Source organism: Epinephelus lanceolatus, chromosome 3, assembly GCF_041903045.1.
Source record: "Epinephelus lanceolatus isolate andai-2023 chromosome 3, ASM4190304v1, whole genome shotgun sequence".
NCBI classification, from domain to species: domain Eukaryota; kingdom Metazoa; phylum Chordata; class Actinopteri; order Perciformes; family Serranidae; genus Epinephelus; species Epinephelus lanceolatus.
The window spans coordinates 18,438,257-18,465,042 of record NC_135736.1 but is presented as its reverse complement, the minus strand read 5'-3'; the positions used below and the strand labels follow the sequence as shown (position 1 = coordinate 18,465,042).

The following is a 26,786-nucleotide window of genomic DNA, read 5'->3' as shown; positions in this document are numbered from 1 at the left end:
GTGCCCCTTTGTGCATATGTACACTGTTTTAAGCAAGAGTGAGAATGGCGGACTCCGCCACTGACAATGCAAACTACTATATAAAGAGTTAACTAATGAGTGTTGACACATTTAATGGCTATAGCAGAAAAAATACCAGCCACAAAAAGCATCAAATAAATAAAAATCCTAAAATTAATAACTTTAACTGTGATTGTTGTAAGCAATCAAAAAACAGTCATAGAAGCCTGTTTTCAGCCTTGTCCAGAGCACAAGGTGACATGAGTACACACGGACATCACTCACTTATAGGTGGTGGTGACTCTGTTCTGACGGTAGTCGTCCCAGGAGGCGTACTCATACAGCACCTCCGTCCTATATGGCGTCCACGGCATGACGTACAGCCTGTCACCAGCCTGCAGCGGGTCCTTACACCACGCCCCTGACTGATGCTCCGCCTCCAGGAGAGAAGAGGCCGGCTGGATGCTGAGCAGTGAGCCGGGGCACACGAAAACTGGAAGATGGGAGTTAGGAAGGGAAGACAGCAGGATGTGAGAAAGAAGAAGAAGAAGAGTGGGAGAGAAGAGGAGTGGGGAGGGAAGTGAGGGAGAGGGGGGAAAAGAGTGGAAAGATAGTGGAGGCAGGTGTGGGGAGAAAATGGATCGATGCATGAAAAATGGATCGAATTAGATGCAGTTGATGCAGCAAGAAGAAAAAATAATGAAGAGAAAAAGAGAGAGAGGGATTTAAAACACCTGTGCTGATCTCGAGAGGCAAGCAACAGAAGAGACGTAAAAGTGTGTCGTATTACACACTGTTAGCGTGTGTGTGTGTGTGTGTGTGTGTGTACGTGTGTGTGTGGTGAGTAATACAACAGGGACACTGCAATGAAAGGTGTGTGAGTGTATTTATGTGCTTTGTGTGTGTGTGCATGTGTGTGTGTGTGTGTGTGGGTGGGTGGGTTAGTGCAAAAAGAGTGAAAAAGAGTGTGAGGTAGAGTCAGGGACGCAGAAGGCGGGGCTAAATTTTGCCTTGAAGTGAATGAGAGGGCAGGTTAGTTTACGCCGAGCACAACGATTGGTCCACCCACATGTCAATAACTGTATGGACACATATGTATACTGTACAGTCTCACACTGGCATGCAGATAGGCATGCACACACACACTCACACACAGAAGCAGTGCTTGGTAAGCACACATCCAGAAGGATATACAATCACACACATTTGGTCTTATTTTTCCTATGAAGATAAATAAGGGGCTCTTCCTATAAGGGAAGAAAAAGGGAAAATAAGCATGAAGAGGATGATCAGACAAGTAGGAAGGAATGACTTGAAGGAAGAGAGAGTAAGAAAGAAAGTAAGAAAGTAAGTAAGTAAGAAAGAAGGAAAGAAAGAAAGAAAGAAAGAAAGAAAGAAAAGGTGCTTGTGTGTGAAAAAGAGAGCAGAGAAAAGGCCGAGAGGATTATGTTTATGTTTGTGTTGTGTTTATGTTTGTGTGTGCACAGAGTGGCCGAGGGAGAGAAACAAGAGACAGAGAGATCGACCAGGAGCAAGAGAGCAAGAAGAGGGGAAGAAACCAGAGAGAGAGAAAGAGAGAGAGAAAACAGGAAGAAGAGAGACTAGGTGCAGAACCTGGATAAAATTGGATAAAAGGACGGGTTTCAACAACAAGAGATGGATAAAATGGGGGGTGGGAAAAAAAATAACCGAGTAGGAAATGAAAAAAGGGGGGCAACATCCAGCATGACTACGAAACAACGTCCTAGGGTAGGAGGAAGAGAGAGATGGTAGGAGAGAGGAAGAGAAGGAGAGAAAAGAGTGGGGGTCGGGGGTAAGGAGAGATCAAGATGCTACAATGTTTTGTCTTTACCTTTTTGGTCCACTTCTACTCAAGCATAGGAAAAAAAAGAGGGAGAGAAAGAAAGAGAAGTCAGAGGGTGAAAGAAGGGAAGTAAAGAAAAAGCAAGAAAGCAAGCAAGAGAGGAAGAAAGGAAGAAAAAAGAAAGCAAGAGAAAAGAAAGAAAGAATTGCACAGATAAAGACTTTGGAACTCATTCTCACCACAAACTTTATAGTTCACATAAAAGAAAGAAAGAAAGAAGCACAAAGGAGACCCAGCATACTCCCCTCCTCTCCTCTCCTCTCCCCCTCACCTCCCGCCCCACCCCACCCCCCTTTCTCCCCTCCCTCCACCTCCCCCCCACGATCTCTCCTTCCCTCAATCAGGCTCCTGTGGAGAAAAGAGAGCAACTCCCGTGGCGTGAATCTGAAAAAGAAAACACACACACGCATGCACGCGCAAGTGCGTACGCGCACCCTCGCAGACGCTCGCACACACACAGAAGACATACAGTATGCAAATGTCCTACAGTTTCCCTCTCTGTCATTTCTCCATCCAACTTTCTGTTTATATTTCACACACACACACTCCCTGAGAAAAAAAAATCTGTTCTATCCATCAATCTCTCAGGGATACAGTCGACATCAGAGGTTATAAGAACAAAAGAAAAAAACACCGTAAGCCTACAATGTAGCTAGACAAAAACAGGTTAAATCTCTGTGTGTTTTTTTTGCATACGCATGCACATATATGTGTGTAATCATGTTTGTGTGTGTGTGTGTGTGTGTGTGTGTGTGTGTACATGTGTGTTTAAATATATGCATACTCACTGTAAGGGACACACTCATACTGGATCTCCAGGTACTTGTATGTTCCAGGACAGGGGTCTGGGAAGACGTCGACCCCCGCGACCACCACACACTGAGTCCTGTTGTTACACCTGGAGGACAGCAGAGGGATGGATGGATTGATGAGAGGATTGATGAGTGAAAGGGACGATAGGAAGGGAAAACAAAGGAGGAAGGTAAAGTGATTAACAGACAGGAAAGGGGAAGCAAAGGACACTCCATTTGTCTACTCTCCTTCTCCCTCTCGCTGAATATTGATCAGTTCTTCGAGGAAAACACTGCTGAGTACACAGCTAATGGTGCAGCCCGGCACTCAGACTCAGCTGGAGAGATTACTGCACTCGCACGTACACACATGTATTGGCTTTGTCTAACGTTTCCTCTGACATGAATCCACACGTATGTTGGACAGCAGTGCACACACACACACACACACACACACTGTACGTACGAAACAGTAGATGCTCTCATTGATTGCTTTAACTGCTTCCAAAATGTTTGCACATACTCAAATGGCACGAGAGTGACATTTCAATTTGCGTCTTTGCTGTATGATTTAAGCTCTTACACAAACACAGTCGTGTAAAGCAACACATACACACCTCTGGGCCATAATCTTGAGTGCGTCAGGGAGGTAACACTGTGTGTTCTCCATCTGGAAGGGGTCTGCGTCACAGATCTTGTCATCAGTGCGTCCATAGTTGGCTGTCTCCACCATGACCACGTCACTTCCTGGGCAGCGCAGCTCTATTGGGTAACCCTCGCATGCCAGCTCCCTGCGCAACAGCCCGAACGGCATGGCGGCCCGGGACATAGCTGTTCATGAGGGGTGGATGTAGAGGGAAGACGAGGGGGATGAGATGAGGCAGATGGTGAAGGGTGGAGGAAAATAGAAAGGAAACAGAGTTTGTTAAAAGAACAATCATTTATTTTGTCTTCAGACTGTGTTGATCTGGAGAATCCAGTTGACAGAAATCATTGTGATATTTTGTGAAAAAAAAAACAAAACAAAGGTTCATTGTTGCTCAGCATTAGATGTGTATAGACACACTGATGGAGCCTTGTCTATAGTGGTGCTCATTTTCTGAAAGCTTATGAAGGCAGATGAAATGGAGCAGTCGTGGGGGCAGTGTAGCGTATAGTTCAAGTGAGATGGGACTGTAGGACACAATGAAGACATTTTTTTTAAAAAAAGGAAAGGAACAAATCAGCACTGTAGTGAAAGGAAATCTCTATCCACATGTCATGGTGCATTTAATAGCCTCATAGACCACCTTCCTCTACAATGCCTCCCTTAAAAGGTACATTATTATGACCTCCTCCACCATCGCCATGTTTGTCCTCCTCTAGTGACGTCTAGTTGATGTATCTGTGTCAACATAAAGAGTTCATGGGAGTATGTGGGCAGTGATGATTACAAAGGGTGAAATAAACTGATCTATTTTTGTATGCAAAGAGTATAGATGAGCCTTTAGACAGCAAATAATCTGGTTGTCTCTTTGTAGGAAGTGTGGTTGATTTGTACAAGCCTGTATCACGACTTAAAAGGGCAATCTAGCAGTTTCATATTGCACTTTCATAAAGCTGGGGAGCTCACGAGGGACAGCTTTTAATCAAGATTCAGCCATGTTAATAGCTCAGTCAGGCATGAGTGGTACTTTGAGATAAATGCTCATCAGCATGTTAATGACAATGCCAACATACTGATGCTAAGTCTCAAATATACCAAATTTCATTGCACTCTATTGTTGAGACATTTCACTGGAAATCACAAATGAGAATCCATCCATTAATCTGGACCAAAGCGGCCGATCAGCATTGCCATCCATGGAACCACGCCTCTAACATGGCGAAGCAAATGGTAAAAATTGAAGCAGAGGATGAGATTTCAGTCTCTGTATGGGTCTGTTATAAATTGTAGCCCAAAAGCCTAAATTTAGATAATCTTAATGACATCATCTGGGTTATTTTTTTTTCAGACTTTGAAAAGATCCCTCCAGAGCCACAGAAAAACAAGTGTTTCCACAGGCTGAGTGGTACTCCCAGTGGTGATTATACAGACCTGTATATGCAAAATGGATGAGTACTCCTTTAAATACAGTTCCAGGGATTTAATCAGCCATACACAGACACACACTCTAATAATTTTGCAATTACAGCAAATGTCATTTAAACATCACACTCTGATTATCTCAATCTAAACCTGTACTTGGTGTAAGCACAACATAGTTAACGCACATTCCTGCACCTCAAGTGTGATTTAATTAAATCTTTAAAATGCAGACATGTGCGAACACCTACACTGGAGGGATTCCCAGAGGCAAACAGAGGATGATTGTTGACATAAATCACACCGCACCTCCGCTGTGACACCTGCATGCGATGTGAAGCGTGGGCACATCACAATATCTTGTGTTTTAAGTCAGTAGGGAGGATAAAGCTTATACATTCGGCTGTCAGATGCTCCGTAAACACAAATTGACAAGAATGAGATTTTATTTTCTTTCCTTTGAACGCTGGATCTCACTAAGTCACATCTATGTGTTTGTGTGTGTGTGTAAACCCACCTGACTGCCATATTAATCCATGTAAACCAGGGTTATTGGAGAAAATCACATTACCATTACCTTAATCCTGTTGTTCACATCATCTTGAGTATCATGTACGCATGAAAAGGTGCTCGCCGCATCAGGATTAAAGCCACATTCAAAGCCAACACGTCGGCGTGATCAGTATGCTGCTGGTGTACTGTAACTGTCCGTGGTGCTGAATGACTGATTGTTTATTAACTAGGAGCTACAGGCGGATTCTCAAACGACTCCCTTTGGCAAGCTGCTCACTTCAAATGTTTCAGCTTTTGTTTATGTGGGTCACAACATGACTTTCTTCACAGGCAGTGGGCTGAGTTCCACTTCTCGTGACGACTTTGCTCACTTCGCAAAACAATGACTTACATTTGAGTCACCCAAATCTAGGAAGCACTGGCATCATCTATTGCTTCCTTTAAAAAAAAAAATTGTGATTCATCTTTCTGATCGCTGTGTCAGGATCAACAGCTCAACATTATACCACCTCAATGCCGTTACGCTTACCTTGGCTGGAGGGGGCAACGTGAGCCAGAGTGAGCACACACACCCCCAGGAACCACAGGGACGCAGCCATGCTGGGCGGGAAGAGTTAGGATGTCACACCACCAGCTGCGTTAGGAGAGCCTGGGGAGGAAGCAGTGGAAGTGTGAGATTGGGAGTGAAGAAGTGCAGCATCTTCTTGTGAGATCAGTCTGTGTGTGTGTGCATGCGATGGTGTGTAACACACACTGACAGTGAAAGAGTGCACGTGAGAACACACAACAGGGTGGGAGGGGGACAGAATAATACAGGGACAGACAGGGAGGAGAGAGAGAAATAGATAACAATTGAGCATTCGGTGCAGTGAAAAGTCCCTCAATCTCCTGTTACCATGGTGATAGCACAGTGCGGTCTAAAGGGAGACAGAGAGGGAGAGATATGCTGGGTGTGTGTATCTGTGAGTGAAAGCACACACATGTGAGTACGTGTTTTAAGTCCGTAATTAGCTGGGAGCAACAGTGGCCGCTGACCCATAAAAGAGTCTTAATCTTTCTATCCTCACACTCTCTCTCTCTCTCTCTATCACACACACACACACACCGGCAGAGTGTTGGGCTCAGCTTAGGCCACTTTTCAGTAATCCTAAATAAATGATGTCGTGGAGACGATCTCTCCCCCAGCAGGGGTAACGAAGTAAACAGCTGACTGAGGGCGCAGGTGATCAGAGGGCGATGCTGTGCTGTGGAGTTCTACGAGGGAACATACGGGACGCAGGCGGGCAAGATACAAGAGAACAACAGTAATATGACTCCTTAATATAGACTGAACTCTTGGCCCTGGACAGAAGGGAGGATGGAGGCTGAACTGCATCATGCACGGCATTGCATTTATTTATTTCATTTCTTGCTTAGCATTCTCAATCTGCCGCTGCGGTGTGTGCAGAGTATCCATCCACCATGATGGTCTCCAGTCTGTGTGCATGTGTGTGTGTGTGTGTGCGTTTTAGGGAGTGTGCGCGTATGTGCGTGTGCAGATATACATATGTGTGCTTGCGTGTGTTTATTTGCAACTTGCTTTTCTCTCCGTCTTCTTGTTAGGTAATGATGGCAGACAGATTTAGGTCACTCCTCAACAAATGTCCAACATGCATTCAAAGGGTTGTGCATGTGCAGGGCACACACAAACACACGCACATGCACACACACACACACACACACACACACACGTATGAAAGAGAACAGAAACCTCTGCCTTCTTGAAGTCCACTGAACCAACAAGACTGTAATAAAGGCCTCAGGTCTACCGTGATACACGTACACACACACACACACACACTAAACATAGTGCATAAAAGACTCAGTAGAATGCGGACCTTTCTGTTTTTCATCACATACACACACATGTGCGCACACACACACACACACACACACACACACACACACACACACAATACGTCTCGTCTCATCCAAAACCCTTATGGCAGCATGTTCTTTTGCTTGAAACCCCCATTGCGCTCCTGCTCTCTCTCTCTCTCTCTTTCGCTCACGAACACACACACACACGCACACACACACACACACACCCTTAAGTGTTGATGCAGAGTAAGTAGAGCAAGGACACTGATGGGCCTTGACAAAGCCACACACCCAGTCCCCCTGTTCGCAGCACCATGCTCCCCGCCTGCAACCAAAATCCAGCCCCGGGCCACCGGCCGGCCTACTTGGAGGAGCAGCAGTCTCTAAGTGAGTGTGTGAGTAGTGAGCCTGGAGTGAAATAAATTACACACACACACATACACACACAGGCATTAATGTACATACATACATACATACAGTATACACAGTGGAACTGCATATAGTGACTCAATAGCAACAGAAAATGTATCTGCAACTATTTTGATGATGAAATTAACCCTTAAACATAAAGTGCTCTCCTTTTAAGTCCCATTAATTCATTTTAAGATTGTTATTATTCCCATCTGTCTGTAACAGCTTGTTCCAACTCTCTATGAAGTGAAATATTCAGATGTAAGACTTCAAGGTTTTTATGGCTGCGCCATTTAATCAAACGCGAATATTCTTGTACATCATTATACACAAATATACCCGAAGTTCATTCTGATATATTTGGTATCTTTGCCAGGCTGTAGCCATGGAGTCAACATTGAGGTGTACCAAGTGTGCCGGGGGGATCAGGAAAACATTTCAAAATTTGGAAACTAATTTCCAATTATATTACATTATGTATCATATGTAAGTACTGCTACACTACATATATGAATATACAGTAAATGAAAGCTACTGCTGTCAGCACAACATACATTAATGACACTCTTCTCAGGCCTCACATGGGCTTTCTGACACATATATTATGTAATAAAGACATTAATGTAAGTTGATTACGCCTGTGATTCATGTTCTGCTGAGGTACGGCAACACCATTTGGACAAACCACATCCAGAACTGCAGTACACTGTAGTACTAGCATCAGTATTAATAATAATAATAATAATGGAAATTTACTATGTTTATTTATGATTTTGAAGACATATGCTAATGACTATTGTTAGGCTGTCGCAGAATTCAATATCTCTGCAGTATATTTGTCGAGCAGTCTTCATTTTCTCTATCCTCTGACATTTCTTAGAATAAATACACCTTTAATCAGTTAATCAAAAAATAAACGGTGGATAATTAATAAAGAAGATGATGTTAGCTTTCAGCCCTTAATGGCAGAGATGTCAAACAGGAGTCTGCCAAGAGAATCCTGTGTGGTTTGACTCCTCCGAAATTTAAGCAATAAATAAGAAAGAAAATTGACTGACTCACTGCTGTGGGAAGCAAATGATACCTGAGAGCCATTAAAGTCAGCCTGTCGGAAATCATTCAAACCAATGTGAAATCATGCCAGGTACAAAGATTCACACGATCGGAGGCGGAGGCCATAAAATCAACAGAGAGAGAGAAAGGGAGAGAAAGAGAGAGTAACCTCCCCCTCCTTTGGTCTGAGAGCTATCAGTGCCTGAGGGCAGATCGCTATAAAGCACAAAGTGACAAAACAGCCTTGTAGCGTTATGTTCCTAATGGAAGAATGAATGTGTGTGAGAGTGTGTGTGAGTGATGGAGAGCAATCAGTAGATGAGGGCGAGACAGAGAGGTTAGACTTCTAGTTTTATTGGCTGAAACACTTTTTTAATAACGGCGGTGTTGAGCATTTCCTTGTCGCTGTCGATGATATTTAAGGCTTAAAAGCGGACACACTGCGGTGCCCTGTGTGACTGTGAGCCTGTTTCAGACCATTGACCTCTACAGCTCCCAGAGGGCTGAGGCCTACTCACCGCAGTCAAAGCCACTTACAGGGTTTTAGAGCCTGTATGTTTGTCTGGTCGATGCATGACTCTGGGGAATGGAGGTGTCGCCCTCTGTCAATCATTCGCTTGTTGCAGGCAGGAAATACAGGCGACGCTCAGAGACAAGTTCAGAGCATTACGACCCAAACTGCATGCTGGACACCCCTGAGAGCATTAGTGTATATACTGCATGAGGGACATGATGGTAAATTGCTTGCAGATATATGCAGATCATGCTTTAAAAGTCATTCTCAAAGTCATCCGCTGCTTGTTTTTATGATGTTAGCATCCGTTTTCACATTATAGTCCTCTGCTGAAACACCAAACTGAACAAATATCTGTGATCCTAATACATATTTATAATACAGGAGGCCAAGGAAGCAGAAAACCCTCCTCCTGTACTGTTCTACATGTGTATCTGCATCAGTTTTGTGTGAGAAGTCATTTGATTTTCTTTCACCTAAAGAAGTGAGTCTCTTCTAAAGACTGCAGGAAGGTTGATTAAACATTGATACGTTCCCTCACATATTTATCAAGATTGTAATCCTGCCCTCAGCACTCGCTTGCGGAGTTAAAAGCACACTGTGTCTTAGTGCCCTATAAGCACTTTCTGGGTGTATGAGAATTTCAGGGGTGTTTGGTCATTTATCATTGTTGTGTTTTCACCTGATCACCATACAATATGAAGTAGAATAGATCACCATGCACAAGACTACAGAGTGAATCTTAAAGAAAAGGTTCACAGGCTTCTTTTAATAAGTCTTAAAACACACGTATATGTACATTGAAAGGCTTATTTGTTGCTGTAATTGTGTCTTCTCTGAACTGATGAGTAACCTATGCTGCTCGGAGGGAAGAGATCCCGTGTTAACATCTTGTCAGGATGATTATATGATTACACAGTTGGCGGTGTGAGGATTATAATATTGTGCAGTTAACACCAAATCCAGTAAATCTTGGTTTAATTACATTTAACGATGGCCTTTGGCTGATGTGAGGTGTAACCAACATTTTGTTTGGTTTTCAGATAAATCTGTTTTTCCCAGTCTTAATTATGACTTGCATATTGGCAAGAACTATCACAATTAGTGATCTGAAAAACTATTTTATAAAACAAATAATCCCAATTTTTTAAGCAAAAATGACCAATATTTGCTGGTTTCAGCAGCAACAGCAGCAGAAATTAGCTATAGAAACCAAAACTGTACCAGGCTGTAAACATGTTTATTTTGGCTTTTAAAGGAAATGGCCACTTTAGAATGAAAATACAGACAGTACTTACTGACCCTCATGCGGACAAGAAGTCCAGTGTAGTTTTTTAATCCACAAAACTTGTTCGGGGTATCGGAGGATAAAAGCTAGCCGGAATAACAGCTACACTTGAAGTGCACGGAACCCACATTTTGAAAATGTAATAAAACTCCGCTAATGCATTTCAAAAACGTCAGAACGGCTTGTCTGTCGTAATCCAAGTGCCCTGAAGCCGCGGCATGCAAAATTTATTTTGAAAAGACGTAATTTACTCCACTTTAATAGCATAATTTCTCACCGTGGTCAGTTAGCCTGCCCTGCAGGCGTGTTGTGTTTACATGGCAACTCGCGCGAGACTAGCTGATAGCTAGTGGTGGTGCTAGTTCTTGAGTCTCGCCATGTAAACACAGCAGCCTGCTGACCACGGTGAGAAATTATGCTATTAAAGTGGAGTAAATTATGTCTTTTCAAGTCAATTTTGCATGCCGCGGCTTCAGGGCACTTGGATTACGACGGAAGTCTGAAGTTTTTGAAATGCATTAGCGGAGTTTTATTACATTTTCAAAATGTGGGTTCCATGCACTTCAAGTGTAGCTGTTATTCCGGCTAGCTGTTATCCTCCGATACCCCGAACGAGTTTTGTGGATTAAAAAACGACACTGGACTTCTTGTCGGCATGAGGGTCAGTCAGTACTGTTTTCATTCTAAAGTGGCCATTTCTTTTAAGTTAGGCATTTGATTGACTGGCTTGTGGAGCCAGCCTCATGTGGCCATTAGTGGAACTGCAGCTTTTGGCACTTGTGGGTTGACATCATTTTTCAGTCCTGGAGGTTGCCCCTTATATCATACTGGCCAAAGAATAAATGTATGGTGTAAAAGCAGTGGAGCCAATATGGCCTGGAATCGTTTATTATCATATCTCTTTTGTTCAGTTCTTCACAGCACTATATAACAGCATTTCATAGTTATATAACTACATAAATTAACAGGTCCTAGACCTTGATAAGTGGCAGAAAATGCATTGATGTATTATGCAATGACAAATTATTAATCCATTTTAGGGCTGGCATGATTACAGATGTTCATTACATGATTATCGGAGCCAAAAGACTTTGGGATAACAATATTTGGCAATATCTACACAAGGTTTTAAAAAAACACGATCAGTCAAATTCACCTCTCACTTAATTAATTGTGCATTTTGTCCTTTTTTTGGCAAATTAATTACACTTAAAATACGAGTGTAAGGAGGTGAAGAGGGAGCCTGTAACCATAGCTGAAAAAATCATACAAAAAGAGCAATTACACTTAATGGATACTGAAAAGGAAACCAGATGACATTAGGGGAGGGAGACAAAATGGGATCATAAAGAAACGCAAATGATTTAAGAGTCATTGGACAATTTACACAGTATCATCATATGTATATAACTAGCATCATATCAAGATATAATTTTCAGATTTCACTTATATCATCAGTATCAGTGTATCATGACACCGCTAATTCATTTTTTTCCCCTGTTAAAGGGTTTTTTTTGAGAGCTGTGAGGGTCCAAGGACAGAGGGATGTCGTGTGCTGTAAAGCCCTCTGAGGCAAATTGGAATTTGTGATATTGGGCTTCATAAATAAAATTGAAATTGAAATGTAAGTTCAGCTTCAGCTAACATGTACACTTGAGCGGAGGCGCTGCCTAGCTCCTGCAGCTAACAGCAACAGTGTTTGCTACAGCTCCAGTGGTGCCGGATGAACAGCCTCTTGCATCCACAGTCTCCTGCTTTATCTGCTGTGTCGATGCAGAGGCTCGTTAACTAGAGCCAGCCACCAGAAACCATTTCTTGCCGTCTGACTCACACCAATTAAATGGCTATCTTCCACAAGTTTGTCCTTTTAGTACAAAATGACCTCTTTGTGTTGACTGCTGAAGCCTCATATTGGCTTCAGCTGAACTTTACAATGCATTTTTGAACAGAACGAGGAATGCAGATTTTGTTCCCAATTTATCACAGCCAGTATGAAGAGTACTAGGATTACTAAGGGATTTTGCTACACTGAATGTATCTCCAGTGTATTAGGTTATTATGGGCAACACTGCAAATTATTGAGAAGAACTGCTTTGTGGAAATATCCAATTTTTAATCTCAATAGATTTTTGCAGAAAAGGCACCATATCCAAAACCAAATTACATATTCTGTGAAACAGGGTATTTACCTGTATGTGACTCACCTGTATAGGAGCAGCAATTACAGGTACTACTGTGGCAGTGGCACCACTGTGTTGCTGTAATTAACCCCCGCACACTGTTCTTGGCTTGCACAATAAAACAGCAGGCAAATGCTGCAGTAAAGGTCAAAAGGATGTTGCATTTCCTGGAAAATGTATTTTCCAATATCTGAAGTATATCTGAAGTAACCGGGAACCAAATGTATTGGGGTTGATTAATAATTCATAATTGTCTGCTAATGTCAAACACATGACACGTTTACAGATGTAGTAATGTACGAACACTTGCTGCCTGAATGCGCGTTGTCATGGAGAGTTTGAGAATTAAGGGAGTGTGTGTGAACATTTTAAGTGACTGCAACGCCTTACTGGAAATATAACATGACGAGTATTCAAAGCAGTTACAGTGTTGTGCGTTGTCTGTTGCACTGTATGTCCTGACCTGCCTCTTTGCACTTAATATGATTTGTGTGTCAGCGTGACATGTTACTATAATATGAGCTGTTTCAACTGAGACAAAACAAACCCCTGGAGAGAAAACAGCATTGTGGTCCTGAGGTGTGACTCAAAGTCATGGCTACAAAAGCTGCTTCTGCTTTCCGTTGAAATAACTGACGGAGGTGTGACAGAGCAGAGCCGAGTGCATCCAGCTGCTTTTGTTTGCAGGACGCTAAAACAGGCTAGAGCTTGTCAATAGGTTTAGACTATAGGAACATATATACAGTAAGATCACAGAAATTTTGGCATACCATTCACAAGATGGACGATGTCCTTTGAAAAATTGTTCAACCAAAAGCAGGCATGTCTGCTTATTTCATCACGTACCTCTGTGTCTGATGAGGAGCCACTCTGGGCTCCAAACGCTATACTGAGATGGATTTAAAGGGAGATCCTGCAATGTTTTGAGGCTTTGACTAACAGAAATTACTGTACAGTTTTTGGACTCAGCACCTGGACAAGAGTGGGTTTTCCGAAATGATTGCCTGGTTATTTTATCCAAACTGTTTCTCACATGGGTTTTCAGAAAATGGAGGAGGGGACACGTGCATTTGTCCCTCTCAATAAAAACACAAAAATAGCAGTGGACTTTTATTTTGACAAAATTTAAGACATTGACACCATAAAATAATGAAGAAAAGGCACAAATTGGTGCATAATAATACACCAGAATGCAGGAAATGTACGTGTTTGATGCTCAAAATGTTTTTGCAGAGGACTTTTAGGGACATTGACATGCAAGATTTTGAGTAAAAAAAAAAAAAGTATGGTTATGATGGTCATTACTGCTCATTTTCTTTCACTACAACAGTCTGTTAAGCTCAGATAATTGCTTCACTTATCTCTAACACTGCTAGGAAAACACAACTGTACGGCTCTACATCTAACTTACAGCAGCTATTTGAATGAAGAAAATCAATTTGCAGCTTTTTACAAGTGATCTCTCATTTCAATAACCTTACGAGCAAAAAAATGCTCACTGGCTTCTACGTCTCAAATGTAAGGGTTTGCTGCATTATTTTTCTCTGACATATTACAGTGGAGGTTTTTGACTGAACAAATCAACCTGACATCACCCTGGGCTATCTATTTTTTCTGTTTTATAGACAAAACATTCATTTCAGGTTAATGAACCATTTTTGAAAAATAATCAATGATGAAAATAACTGTTGCAATATTGTAATAAGTCAAATCCCAGCTGACGTCTCATCTCATATCAAGATATTGATATTACACTAATAAATCCGCCCCCAGCTCTGAAAGGGCCTGCGCTCACGCTCACAGCACAGGCAAGGAGACTGACTCAGTGTGTCTGACTGATGCAAAGAGACATGATAGGAACCTGTGTGAGGTGGTCTGAGGAGAAAAGAGACAAATCTGGTGCGTTTTACAAGTCAAATCCATCCAAATTGTGTGTGTGTGTGTGTGTGTGCGCGCATGCATATGTGCGTGTCTGAGTGGTTTAAGCAAATCAGATTTCTTTTTTTTTGTCCTCAGTGGTTAATGTAAATGATCCCTACATGGAAACAAACCTCCTTACCTCTGTTTTCTGTGTCCCATCTACATGCACGGCACACACACACACACACACACACACACACACAACTACGTGAGTCAGCTTATTAAAATGTGTTTTCACTAACATTTCCACATATAAATCAGATCAAATCAATCGTCCTTTTCACTCCACACAATACCTCAGCACACACACTCAAGGTTACAAGCCCGGCACAAGAGTCCTGTCAGCCACTGAGCCGTCTCTCTTTCTCCTCTCATCCCTCTCCTCCTCCACCCTTCATTTGTCTCCTTTCCTCCTCTCCATCTCTCTCTGTTTTCTCATCCTTGTAGTCGCTCCTGCACTCCCTGGCTGGCCTCCTCCACTGACCCAGTCCTCTCATCCCCACTCTGAAATATTGATAATGGACTCTCACTCTCTCTCTGCGCTCTCTTCCTCTTTCCTCCTCATGCTCCCATCTGTGGTGAATCAGCAAACCAAAACCAGCAAACATTCCAACCAACCATCCAACCAAACCTTGCATTTATACCTCCTTTGTGTGTGTGTGTGTGTGTGTGTTTACACCACTTTGCACTGCAGCATACCAGACACTGCAATGAAGGAGTGTGATGATGTGTGTGACTGTAATGAGCATATTCAGCCCACTCGTGACAGACCCCTCTGGTGGGCCAGCGTGGGACACCCTGAGTCATTATGCCACTTTCCCCCTGCTGCACTCCCCTCTGAGGCCCAGAGGAGGCTAATCACGTGCCCATGAATATTTCACAGCACCCATGCCTCACACTCCTATACTACTGACCCAGCTCTTAATGGCAGCCAGCAGTATGAGGCCCTGCAAAGGCAGCCCATCAGATCCCTGTCCCTCAGTGATCAAATGGCCCTTGACAGCAGCAGCAGCAGAGGAGCAAAGCACCTCTGCTGTCTTCTCAGGCATTGATCATGTATGTGCGCGTGAGCATGTGAGAGGGAGAGGGAGAAAGAAAGAGAGAGGAGGGGCGGGGTGCATCCTCATAGCCTATATCCATATCTTACCGTCAATCCTCCGGTTTCCCTCCTCCTCCTCCTCCTCCTCCTCGCTCACTGCGTCTCCCGCATCCCGTCTCTCCGCGCCCTCGTGCACCCACTGTACTCTCCTCCTTTTCTCCCTCTCCGCTCTGCCCGATGCATGAAAAAATAAAACCAAATATTCAGTGTGGAAATGGTGGTGGGCGATACCTGCTGGGGCTATACGGCAGTCATTAGCGCGATGTGTCCAACAACAACTGGGCGTCCTCCTCCTGTGATCAGCGCACTGTGCAGGGCTCTGCTCTGCTGGACCTCACACCCTCCCTCCGTCCTGTCGAGGCTCGATGTCTTCCCCGCTGTGCTTGTGTGTGACTGCGCGGCACGTTGGTATCATAATTCCCACGGGTTTCATGTCCAGAGACGGTGCGGGCTATAGGCCTTACAGCTCCGATGGACCAGGGGGAAGGAAAATACGCGATCGCACACGAAAACAATAATTAGGCGCAAATTAACGCACGGACCCGAGCTGCTCCGTCTCCCTCCGTCGATTTCTACAGCTCATTAAGCCCGGTCGTCGTTTGTCATCGTTGATCACAGCCTCCCGATATTACATCCTTGCATTTATTGGCAAATAGCGTCGACGTGATGACAGCCGCTTTGCATATCCTTGAAGAATCGTGATGAGGCGCAGCAGCACATCAGGACGGATACAAGGGAAATATCAGGCTTTTTTTTGTTTAAAAAAAGGCAGGAATCGCGCTATGAGGTGACGCTGTGATAAAAAACAAAAAGACAACTGGACAGTCAGGAGAGATGTGGTTTTCTGCTCCTGGCCTCGCCTTGCATCCGTCCTTCTCTCTTCTTCTTCTTCTTCTGGCTCTCTCTCCCTCTCTCCATCCGCTGGTCCGCTTGTTGCGCGTTCTGCACTCGAGAGCGCGCAACGCGTGTGTTGGCGTGCCTTTGTGTGCGCACGTGTGTGTGTTTGTGTGTGCGCGTGTGTGCAGAGAGGCAGGGAGAGATGGGGGCTTCGACTATATTACCAAGGTTTGTCTGAGTGAGCAACAATAAGCTGCTGTGTAGGCAAAAGGCACAGGAATATGGAACAAACAGCGGCTCATGTTTATTTAGGCCGCTGTGTCTTTTTACAGGTCTGGCCAGCTCGGATTTAGGTTTAGCGTTTCTCCCATGGCAGGAACATGCAGAAAGGGGAGCTATTGTGTTTGTCGTGCATGCCTGTGCACATCCAGCAGGCACAGGCATTTGCAACATTTCTATTAACCTTACAGGAGGAGCTTTGCTTTGAGCAACAGCTACATCATCATGTCACTGCAATGTATATGTCAAACCCATCAACCAGTCACACCTTGATGACACCTGATGACATGCTGGTTTCATCATGCCCCTGCAGAAGCATGTTTATCCCATCTGTTCCTGCCATTACTGCCATTAGTCCTACAATGCAAAAAACTGCTTTTTGTATTTGCATTTGAGGAGTAATGTCAGCATGCAGTGACGGCCCGGGTCACTCAGAGGATAGAGGATGGATGGGAGATAACTGACTGATCTCATAAAAGCATCACTCATGCAGTTTACATGTGCGAGGAAGTGTGCAAAGGCTAAACACAGTCCTTGGCTTGAAAGAGGATGAGTCATGTCAGAGGAAATCACTGATTATTTCGAAAAGCCGGTTTCTCCATAATTTCACTTGACTGCCTTTGAATGGCTCTGATTGCTTCTTGTGTAGCCTGTAAAGTGGAACTAGACTTCATAAACACTCAAAGCACAACAGTCACTAACAAAATTATTTTAATGGCGCTGAATAATTCATTGATGTCAGATTATGCGTGATGTGTTTTGATTGGGTGGTGCAAATTATCATGCAAAAAGAAGCAGGTGGGGGGGAGAGCATTACAGTGCTGTGTCGCTGAAAATGAGGAAATGGTTAGAATAATCTCCGGGGAGTAATAAAACAAGCCATAATGGTAAGACTTGGCTCAGACCTAAGCTTGGCTTGACTGTGTACTTGGCAGCTTTCAGATATATTAAAGACAGCCACTTCTAAGCTGAGGTCAGCATTGGTTAGCAGCATTCAGTGTTCCTTTAGATAGTGTTTTAAATTACTTTTTATTGGTTGTTGGCATTTCCACACCCACTTATATGGGTAATATGTTTGCAGTAAGACTTCATACATGGGTGCTGAATCTAGTCATAGTAACATCAGTCTGACATTTCTACCTCTTCAGTAAGATTAGATTTGTCTGTATTTTCTGATATTGAGCTCTGAAAGAGGTTTAGTTTTGTTAAAGGGACGGTTCACTCCAAAATCTAAAATACATATTTTTCTTCATACCTGTAGTACTATTCATCAGTCCAGATAATTTTGGTGTGAGTTGCCGAGTGCTGGAGATATCAGCCATAGAGATGTCTGCCTTTCTCTTCAATATAATGGAACTATATGGCATTTGGCTTGTGGCCTCTCATCCATGAGTAGATGCACACTTCCTTCTGCGCATTGATATGGTTGGCAGGTGCACCTCAGTAAAAAGAAAATAGTTCCTAACTGCTCACAACAAGGTGTGTGGATTATCTTGAGTAACTGGGTCATAACTTCTGGAAAGAGACATTGCTGTTGAGTTTTTCAAATGTATTTTTTTGGCGCTTTAAACACCACAAGCAGAGTGCCATCTAGTTCCATTATATTGGAGAGAAGGCAGACATCTCTACAGCCAATATCTCCAACACTCAGCAACTCACACTAAAACAATCTGGACTGATAAATAGCACTACAGGTAGAGGAAAAATTTGTATTTTTAATTTTGGAGTGAACTGTCCCTTTAAATAAAACACTGTCACATTTGCAGCATCAGTAGGAATCTTTGAAACAAAGCTTTAATTGCTAATCATGGCAACTTTTGGAGAAACTCTCAGTCTTGTCCTCTTGTTCTTGGCCTCCATCACCATGAAGGCCCTCCTCCATCCACCTCTGCATCTTCCTCTCCACCTCTACCCCACCCTTTGCGCTTTTTCTTCTTGTTCTTCTTCTTCTCGTCTTCCACCTTGTACTTCAGCCTTCTCACCGGGTCACTCAAGCTTCGCATGGACTTCTCCTCAAAGTCCTCATTGATCATGAAGTTCCTGTCAATGAGCTCCGCCGCTTCCTGCCAGTTACGGTAACAGCCCGGGCCGAGGCCGAGTATCTCCTCCACTGCATTCGGGATGAGGATGGAGCAGTCGGGCCGCAGCACCACCACTGTGGGTAGCTCCTGCACATTAAACATGGCCTCCAGCTCCCTGTGGACACACGCACACACTGGCACACACATTGGCATACAGCTAATAGGTTTATACAGCAAGGTATATTTACACTTCAATCATCCACCAGCAGGTTGTGCACACAACTAAATGGCCAAACCCACACACCTCCTGTAGGGGTCCTCATAGGCCAGGAACAGGCACTTCTTGGGCAGCTCTTTGAGGAAGCTTTCTTGCTGTTCCTCTGACTGGTCCAAACTGATGGATGAAAGAAAAAGGGAGAGAGATAGACTCCAAGTCTAGAAAAGCTATGCAAATGTTTGCTTATCTGTGTTATCCTGCCTTATGAGGACATTTAGCTCTCACAAAATAGGAATGTTTGGCTATAACTAGGACAAGACTATTTTATTTTCCTTGTCCTTTCCAAGAGATACAGTGGGGATTAATACATGTACCGTATGCTGCCGCACTTGTGCACACAGAATGTGTACACAGATGATGAAGATGTTTTAATTTAGGATAGGATAAGGGTAGTAGCTGAGCAGCTAAGTACATTAAGTATAGGTTTTGGTTTTGAGAATCTGTAAGCTTCAGCAACACCTTAATGTGTGTCCTTTTGTGTGTGTGTTGTACCTAATATACAGGAGAACAAGCTGAGCAGCGCGGTCCACATAAAATTCATCTGTCAATCTTTTGAAGAAGTCGGCGAGCGTGGGAGCAAACTGCTGGCAGCTCTCACATGCAGCAGATGCAAAGAAGAGCATCAGGATGCGGTTCTGCAGGCGCATGACGATCTCTCGTTCTGTGTCCAGCTCATCCTGGTCCTTGTTGTTTTTCACCAGGACCCGGTCAACGAACAGGTCCACCATGATGAGGTGTCACAGGAAGGAGGACTGGGGCTTAGGGAGGGATGAAAAAACTATTTATATACATTGGTTTGACTTGGACATCATGCACAACATGAAGTGAAAGGACATAAACAGAAAGAGACAGTTGTCAGGGTTTTTCACATTCATGCATATCAGTGCCAAACATGAAGAGAGCACAGACTAACAGCTATAACACTCTTGAGAATATCTGAAAGAGTTTCTGCTTTTGCAAAGGTTTATCTTGCATACTGTATTATTTAAAGACTCTGGCCTATAAATTAGATGCTATGTTTCCTCTCAGTCAGAATTACAGATGTCCCATTAATCATATGAGCCCATCTTGCTTGCTGTTAAATCGGATAATCCTCACAGTTGCTTACCTCTCACAAATATTATCTCCCCTTGAGGCCGCAAATCCAAAAAGAAAACAGCCTTCAAAATATAGTTTTTTTTCTTTCTTTTCAACTCCTCCTGGGTCGTACTTGAATCAGTTCCCAGCCTGTCACTTTATACCACATTCACTCATTGACTGTGTCTCCTTCACCTTGACGGCAGTAGCTGCTCACTCCCTTCTCCCTTTGTGTCTCTGTGCTCCACCTCCCCTCCTCTGTCTGGGAGGGAGGGATTGAAAGACAAGGTGACAGAGGGACAAGAGACATGAAGTGCTCACTGTGACTGTGTGTGTGTGTGTGAAGGAAGTGACTGAGCCAGAAAGCATAGAAATTACAGAATGAGAGACATGCTTGAAAAAATAAAAAGACCTTAATGAAGTGAGCCACAGTGAGACCTTTATTATTCAGTAACTAATGGAGGAACAGAACCACAGGGAATGTGCGTTGGTGATAGCTTGATTCACTCTGCAGGGAACGACACAATATGGCCATGAAGCCACAGCAGTGACACACACACAAAGTTTGTGTTTGCAGAATCAAGACTTTATTGCTTTTGTAGATCCATACAACTTTTATATAACAACTTATAATATTTAATAACAAAATAGAAATTAGCTCAAGAGACACGCCATATTTAACATGGCAAAATAATGCTAAAAATAAATAACAGACACACAGTGCTTGACAAAATATTAATTTTGATTTGAAAACACCAGCAGGCGCCAGCGCCTAAATTTAGTTCAGAGCTGCAATCATCTTTTTGGCCACTTGGGGGCATAAAAACTCCACAAAGACAGCCGTAACACATTATTACCATGACTTAGCAAACTTCTTAGTTTTAAACATTAATTAAACAGACATGGAGCAACATTATCATTCATTTGAAATATCTCCAGCCTTCACTGTCCTTTTTTCTGGTTTGGCCTCTACCGACCCATGAGAAAAATATGTGGTTTTTTAGCTGCAAGATGTGTGACTTTCTTTACTAGCTATCAGGGGTGTAGTGTTGCCTGAGTGCACTGAAACAAGGCTTCAACACTTTCTTTCTCCAAGTGAGGACATAGGCTACAATAGTCACAGTTTGCATGATTCATCTGAAATTCATAGACATTTTAAAGCACTTGAAGATCCAATAGTCTCCAAAGCATATGTTATGTAAGAGAGACAATAAAAACAAAAGGGATGGTTATCCTAGCTGTGCTGACTGATTCATGACATCAACTTATGCATTAAATAACATACAAGAAAATGTTTCATCTTACATGTTGCCGGTAGCAGCAGTAGCCTTTCAGTGGCACACTGAATTAATTTTTCTCTGTCTATACATAGCCTAACTAGTAAAGATAAAGAGGCAACAAAACATGCTTTCATTTTAAATTTATAGTCAGTCTGGTCCCACTCCCAACTCATCAAATACCATCATTTTTGTCAGTCAGTGCTAGTATGTGTAGCATGCAACGGAGGTGATGTATGTCTCGTGATGTTACATGATGCTTGTAACAACGGCAATTATTTTAAGCTAAACCATGATGTTTCTAATTAAACCTTACCACGTGTTTTTGTTGTTTAAACTTAAGGAAATAACCCTAAAAATAATGTGTTTTACACTTGCTGTAATTTTATTTTGAAAAAGACTGTATGCATGTGATGAGCAGAAACTGTACATTTCCTGTGAAAAGGGAAGTGTGTTCTGAAAAGACACAATGCATATAACAAGCATGCATTGACACACTGTCCCTAAACATCCAAAACTGACACAGGAGGGTACCTGGCACATTATATTTTGACATGTGGGCCCACTGACAAAACGGCGGTATTTGACAAGTTGCGATGAGGATGTATGTTATAGTTATATATAGTATAGACTCATGTATGTAAACTTGTAACTGTGGGAGGACTGTGGTTACATAACTTTCGAAACGAGCCACAACTGAACCATGGGGATGCACATTTGCACTCCATTACTTCAACAAATAGCACTACACCCATGATAGCTATAGTTGCCAACCTTTGCCATTTGTTGTTGGGCAGGCAACAAACTTCTTTCTGATTATTTGCTGATTATTTTTTGCTGAAAAATAATCTTGCTTTTCAGCTGCCTGAAAAGTGAAAATGGAGTGGATGTGACCTTAATCACTTTGTCAAAAACAATACACTTAAAAGGTCCAAAAAAGAGCTGCGTGGTGGGGTCTGTCACCAAGAGTAACCCCTTTGTCACTACATGTCGTCATTTTAAACACTGTTAATACACAAATATTGATTTGTGGAGGTTTAAATTGGATTCTGGAGTACAGTGTTCATAGTATATGAAGGCTACATTACATTATGAGAACAATGACATTTGCTGTGAGACTGAAAACGTAACGACTCACACTTAGTTAATTTCAGTCATTAATTGACAATGTATAAGACTGGATAATAATAATAATTATAGATAGTAGGCTACATTAAAATATTCAATAGTTAGAAGTAATTGTGGTATATTTCTTAAACTAGAGCTTCATTTTTTTCAAATTTCGTGTCACCTGTGCAGAGAGGCACAGTTATGCTTCTACATGCCAATACCTCCGGCAAAGAGGAGCTTTTTTCAGTGTGCATTTTTTAAGAATTCTCCTGCACATGCCATTGCAGGCATTGCAAGTATTTCTGAGTGTTTCTTCAAGAGCCTGTAAAGTGGCTGCAGTATCATTAACACAGGAGTTAAGTATTTACTTGAAGACTTATGACAACCAACACCAAAACCTCTGCCTCTTATACATATTCATATATGTTTTTTTTTCTTTGATTCCTTCTCTTCATCTTTTCCTCCATGGTCCTTTATCTCCCTCCTTTCTCTTTCTATCAAATGCTCCATCTTTCTCCTCCTCCACTTCATACGCATCTTTTCCCTTCCCCCACAAGTTCCACCATCTCTTTTTCCTCTTGTCGTCTTCCGTCTTGTACTTGAGTCTCTTCACGGGGTCAGTGGCTGTGCGCATGTTTAGGTTCTCGAACTGCTCGTTGAGCATGAAGGTCCTCTCGATGACCTCCGCTGATTCCTGCCAGTCTCGGAAACAGTCGCAACCGTAACGACAGATGTCTTGCACAGCGTTTGGAGAGAGGACGGAGCCGTCTGGACGAAGGACCACAACTGTTGGTACGTCCCTTACCTTGAACATGGCCTGCAGTTCTCTGACAAAGAGAAGAACACACACACAGTTATGGCAATGCACGTTATTCATGTCTAATCAGTTACAATGAAATGTCATCATGTTGTTTCAGACACATACACTCAAACAGGTTAGAAATACAAGTAAATTTACAAAAACATTTGAGTTTTCTTTCCACCTACTTCCCATATGGGTCGTCAAAGGCTAAAAACAGAACCCTTTTGTGCAGCTCTTTGAGGACTCGCTCCTGCTGCTTCTCTGATTGGTCCAAGCTGGAGAGAGATGGAAATGGAAATGTTATGAATGATAAAACAGTGTGAATGCAAGTTCATGCAATCACATGGGTGCGTCAAAGAGATGAAGAGAAGGAAAGATAGAGACCTGATGAAGACAAGCGCGAACAGTTTGGGGTATTCAATGTACGCTGGATCTTTCAGTCTCTTAAAGAAGTCGTTCAGAACAGGCAGGAACTCCTGGCACTTTTCACACTCTGCCGATGCAAAGAACAGCAACAGGATGCGATTTTCAAGGATCCCGATGATCTCGCGCTCCGTGTTGAGTTCATCTTGGTCCCAGTTGTTCTCAATCAGAACTCGGTCTAGGAACAGGTCCACCATGATGGAAGACAGGGTAAAGGGCCTCTGTGGAGAAAGGCGAAATGCAGGTTTGTATATTTGTGCTACAATATACATGTATAATCTCATCAGGAGTGGTGCAGTTCTTTGCTTGCATCCATGGTAATGCTGTTGAACATCATTAGGAAATCATCTGAGATTTTCAGTGCAGCCTCAGCAGTTTAACTTTACACTGATTTCCCAGAATGACTTTCAACATCCCAGAGTGTGAAGTTGTTGCATACAGCTGTGTTCTGTGTATATGTGTTTGGGAAGAGAAGTAGCAATGCAGCAGAAAGAGAATGGATTATTTCCCCCAAACTGGAAAAAAAGCACATTGTGGCTACACTGCATTATGGTCTATTAGCCCCTGAAAATTGGTTTCAAAACATAGGTATTAAATATTTATGACTAAGTAAGCAAGAGCCAAAGTTCGGTGAAAAAACAGCTGTTACTTAGTAGGAGTTTTACCATACTATAATCTCTGCTTCATTGGGACTGTGTGGGTGAGGTTTGATTAGACTTATCCGACTGTTGCAGCTCAATTAAAGAAAACTTAACAGCTGGCATGATTTTAATTCAGATGTTGCTGAATAAAAAGACGTCTAACAAGCAGATTCTCATGTAGGAGTCCATCTTTGGAGTTTGTTCCTGCCCCCTAATACTGTGACAACAAAGACAGATATTTATACATGGGTTATATTTCTCCTATATTAATCCTGAATAAAGCCCTTTTGTTAACACTAATATCATTTTTGGTGCAGCAGAGGAAGCTCAGAGGAAGAACAAAAGTAGCTTTCATAAGCAATGCTATTGATTTATATGCATATCCACAAAAATACATGAATAAAGAATCTTCTTTCTAGATTTGAACAAATAAATCCCTGCCACCTTAATCTGTTATTACCACACATCGGCAGAAAATAAAGAGTCTAGAAATTGATGATTGACTGATACCACAGTTTACTGTTTATCATTTTCTTTAAGGGAGCAGTATGCAACATTCAGAGCATATTGATAAATTCAGACTCTGAGAGGATTGCCTCCACATGGAGGTGGCAAAGCTGGCAGTTAGCAGCTGATGGTGCCAACAGTACAAACAGTGCTAACAATGGCAACAGTGCTGACAGAGCTAACGTAGGGGGGAATGCTAATGCTCTATGATGCCATTCCACCACCGTGGTAGGTGAGAGTGTGACAGCTATGGTTCCCTTCTACATGAACGAAAGTTAAGGCGACGAAAGTCTGAGTTGGGCTGGTGGGAGGGGTCATGGATGGGTCCGACAAACCCAAAGACTTTCACCCAGGAGAGCAGTGCTCATGTCTCGTAAGATTATAAAGACAAACCCTTCTTTTTTCCGAAATCTAACCACGTGCTTTTGTTGTTGAAGGCAAAAAAATTTCAATTTATAGTGCTGTACCAATGCAGTGTGTTTTTGAAAGAGACTGTATGCAAGCATTAAATTTCCTGTGAAAACAGAAGTGCATTTTAAATAGAAGACAATGCATGCAACAGACATAACTTGACACGGTGTTCAAGAACGTCAACAACCAACTCATGCAGGGCACCTTGCACGTCATATCTGGACATGGAAATGATTGAATGAATGAGTGGCGGCCATTAGCTAGCCAATGGGAAACACTCACAGAGACTCACATGCACTAACATGCACATGCAGCCAGACTGTCCACCACAACAAACAACAGAGAAGCTCGGATTACAACACTAAGAGACGCTGTGTGCCTTCACTCTCGGGACACCATTACTCTGCACATGATCTTAAGTCTGGACGTGGCTGTTTATGAGGATAAAGAGGTCCACAGCTTTTCAGATACAAACTGATATCTGACTGCTACTCTCTAATTGTTTGTTTATGACAGATGTACCCAGGACTCATGTACTTAGTAGCTACTGAAACTGAGTGGATTACTCTGGTGAAATACACTAAGCCCTTTGATTGGTTGGGTTGTCTGTAGCAATAAGAGACGCACTGAACTAAGAGGGGAAGGGCCAAGAAAAAATGTCAGCATCTTGCAGTAAGGTTCCCTTTAAGTGATGCTGCTCATTGACTGACTGATGTTTAGTTTTGTGTTGCAACCTACAGGAGGAGATCCAGTCTGCCAGCTACAATAGATTTTGTAGGAAAAGGTAATCTAAATACAACCCAACAGCCCAGCCAGGATCAGCTGGCTAGGATGAATCAGCCATTTATGGGACGGCATTTCCAAAACGCAGACTTATGGCTCAGAACAAAAAACCACATAAGAAATAAATTTCATATATAGAAATAAAGTTCAGGCCTAACATCTCAGAAATGTGCTTTATCTGTCTCTGCCAGCCTGTATTTCACTGTCGCCGCAGTCGCTGCAGGCTGTGAATTGACAGTGATAACCTCACAAATTAGATTTGGCTCTCTGGCTCTGAGCTGTGCCAGATCTATTTGAGACTACAACTCTGGACTGAAACTTCCAAGGCTGATGTAGGAGAAATATGTTTGAAATTGAGCAGCATTGCACCTTACCTGAAGAAAAAAAAGAAGTGAGGATTTACTGGAAGACTCTGAAAGGTCAGAGCTTAAATCCTACATTTGGAAAAGTTATTTCACAATAATCCGGTTCACTTTTTGAAGCTGATCGATTGCACCTGATATATACTAGCGACACTGCCTTGTTTTGTTAGTTGCGGATTTAATAGACCATCAATCTCTGTACATGCCGTGGCAGCTGCATATACCACAAGTAATTTACCTCACCTTGAAACTCCTCGACTCCTACAGGGAAGGAAATATATCCAGTTCCTCTCTCTTTCAAGCCATTGTACTCTTTCTGTGATTTGTTTTCTTTCTTCCTTTAAATCCTGCAAAGTTTATGTTAGTGACACCTTTCACTGCCTCTTCACCTCTTGCTCTGTAATTTCTTTACCTGGCACTC

At 42.7% G+C, this 26,786-nt stretch overlaps 3 protein-coding genes across 6 annotated transcripts in view; all 3 read right to left on the bottom strand.

Moving 5' to 3' along the window:
- The window catches only part of adgrl1b (adhesion G protein-coupled receptor L1b), a 31,867-nt gene extending 15,385 nt beyond the window's left edge, over positions 1 to 16,482 (bottom strand). For all 3 annotated transcript variants that reach the window (XM_033624109.2, XM_033624112.2, XM_033624111.2), the window contains exons 1-5: positions 15,607 to 16,482; positions 5,763 to 5,882; positions 3,273 to 3,486; positions 2,653 to 2,762; positions 286 to 493 (exon numbers count right to left, since the gene is read on the bottom strand). In XM_033624109.2, coding sequence (XP_033480000.1) covers positions 286 to 493; positions 2,653 to 2,762; positions 3,273 to 3,486; positions 5,763 to 5,832 — 602 coding nt within the window. In that variant the 5' untranslated portion in view covers positions 5,833 to 5,882; positions 15,607 to 16,482. The remainder of the gene's footprint in view (positions 1 to 285; positions 494 to 2,652; positions 2,763 to 3,272; positions 3,487 to 5,762; positions 5,883 to 15,606) is intronic.
- A 2,007-nt stretch (positions 16,483 to 18,489) lies between these two features.
- nxnl1 (nucleoredoxin like 1) lies at positions 18,490 to 20,212 on the bottom strand. Of its 2 annotated transcripts, XM_078166064.1 has the most exons (4): positions 20,081 to 20,212; positions 19,465 to 19,730; positions 19,000 to 19,089; positions 18,490 to 18,870 (listed from the first exon to the last, which is right to left on the bottom strand). In XM_078166064.1, exons 2-4 carry the CDS (start codon positions 19,698 to 19,700, stop codon positions 18,534 to 18,536), a joined length of 663 nt encoding a protein of 220 aa, XP_078022190.1. In that variant the 5' UTR covers positions 19,701 to 19,730; positions 20,081 to 20,212; the 3' UTR covers positions 18,490 to 18,533. The 2 variants fall into 2 exon arrangements, with proteins under 2 accessions (XP_078022190.1, XP_033479128.2); XM_033623237.2 differs by lacking the exon at positions 20,081 to 20,212 and having other exon boundaries at positions 19,465 to 19,782.
- Positions 20,213 to 20,634: 422 nt separating this feature from the next.
- LOC117255740 (nucleoredoxin-like protein 1) lies at positions 20,635 to 26,786 on the bottom strand. The gene is made up of 4 exons (XM_033624894.2): positions 26,609 to 26,786; positions 23,623 to 23,882; positions 23,424 to 23,513; positions 20,635 to 23,263 (listed from the first exon to the last, which is right to left on the bottom strand). Exons 2-4 carry the CDS (start codon positions 23,856 to 23,858, stop codon positions 22,888 to 22,890), a joined length of 702 nt encoding a protein of 233 aa, XP_033480785.1. The 5' UTR covers positions 23,859 to 23,882; positions 26,609 to 26,786; the 3' UTR covers positions 20,635 to 22,887.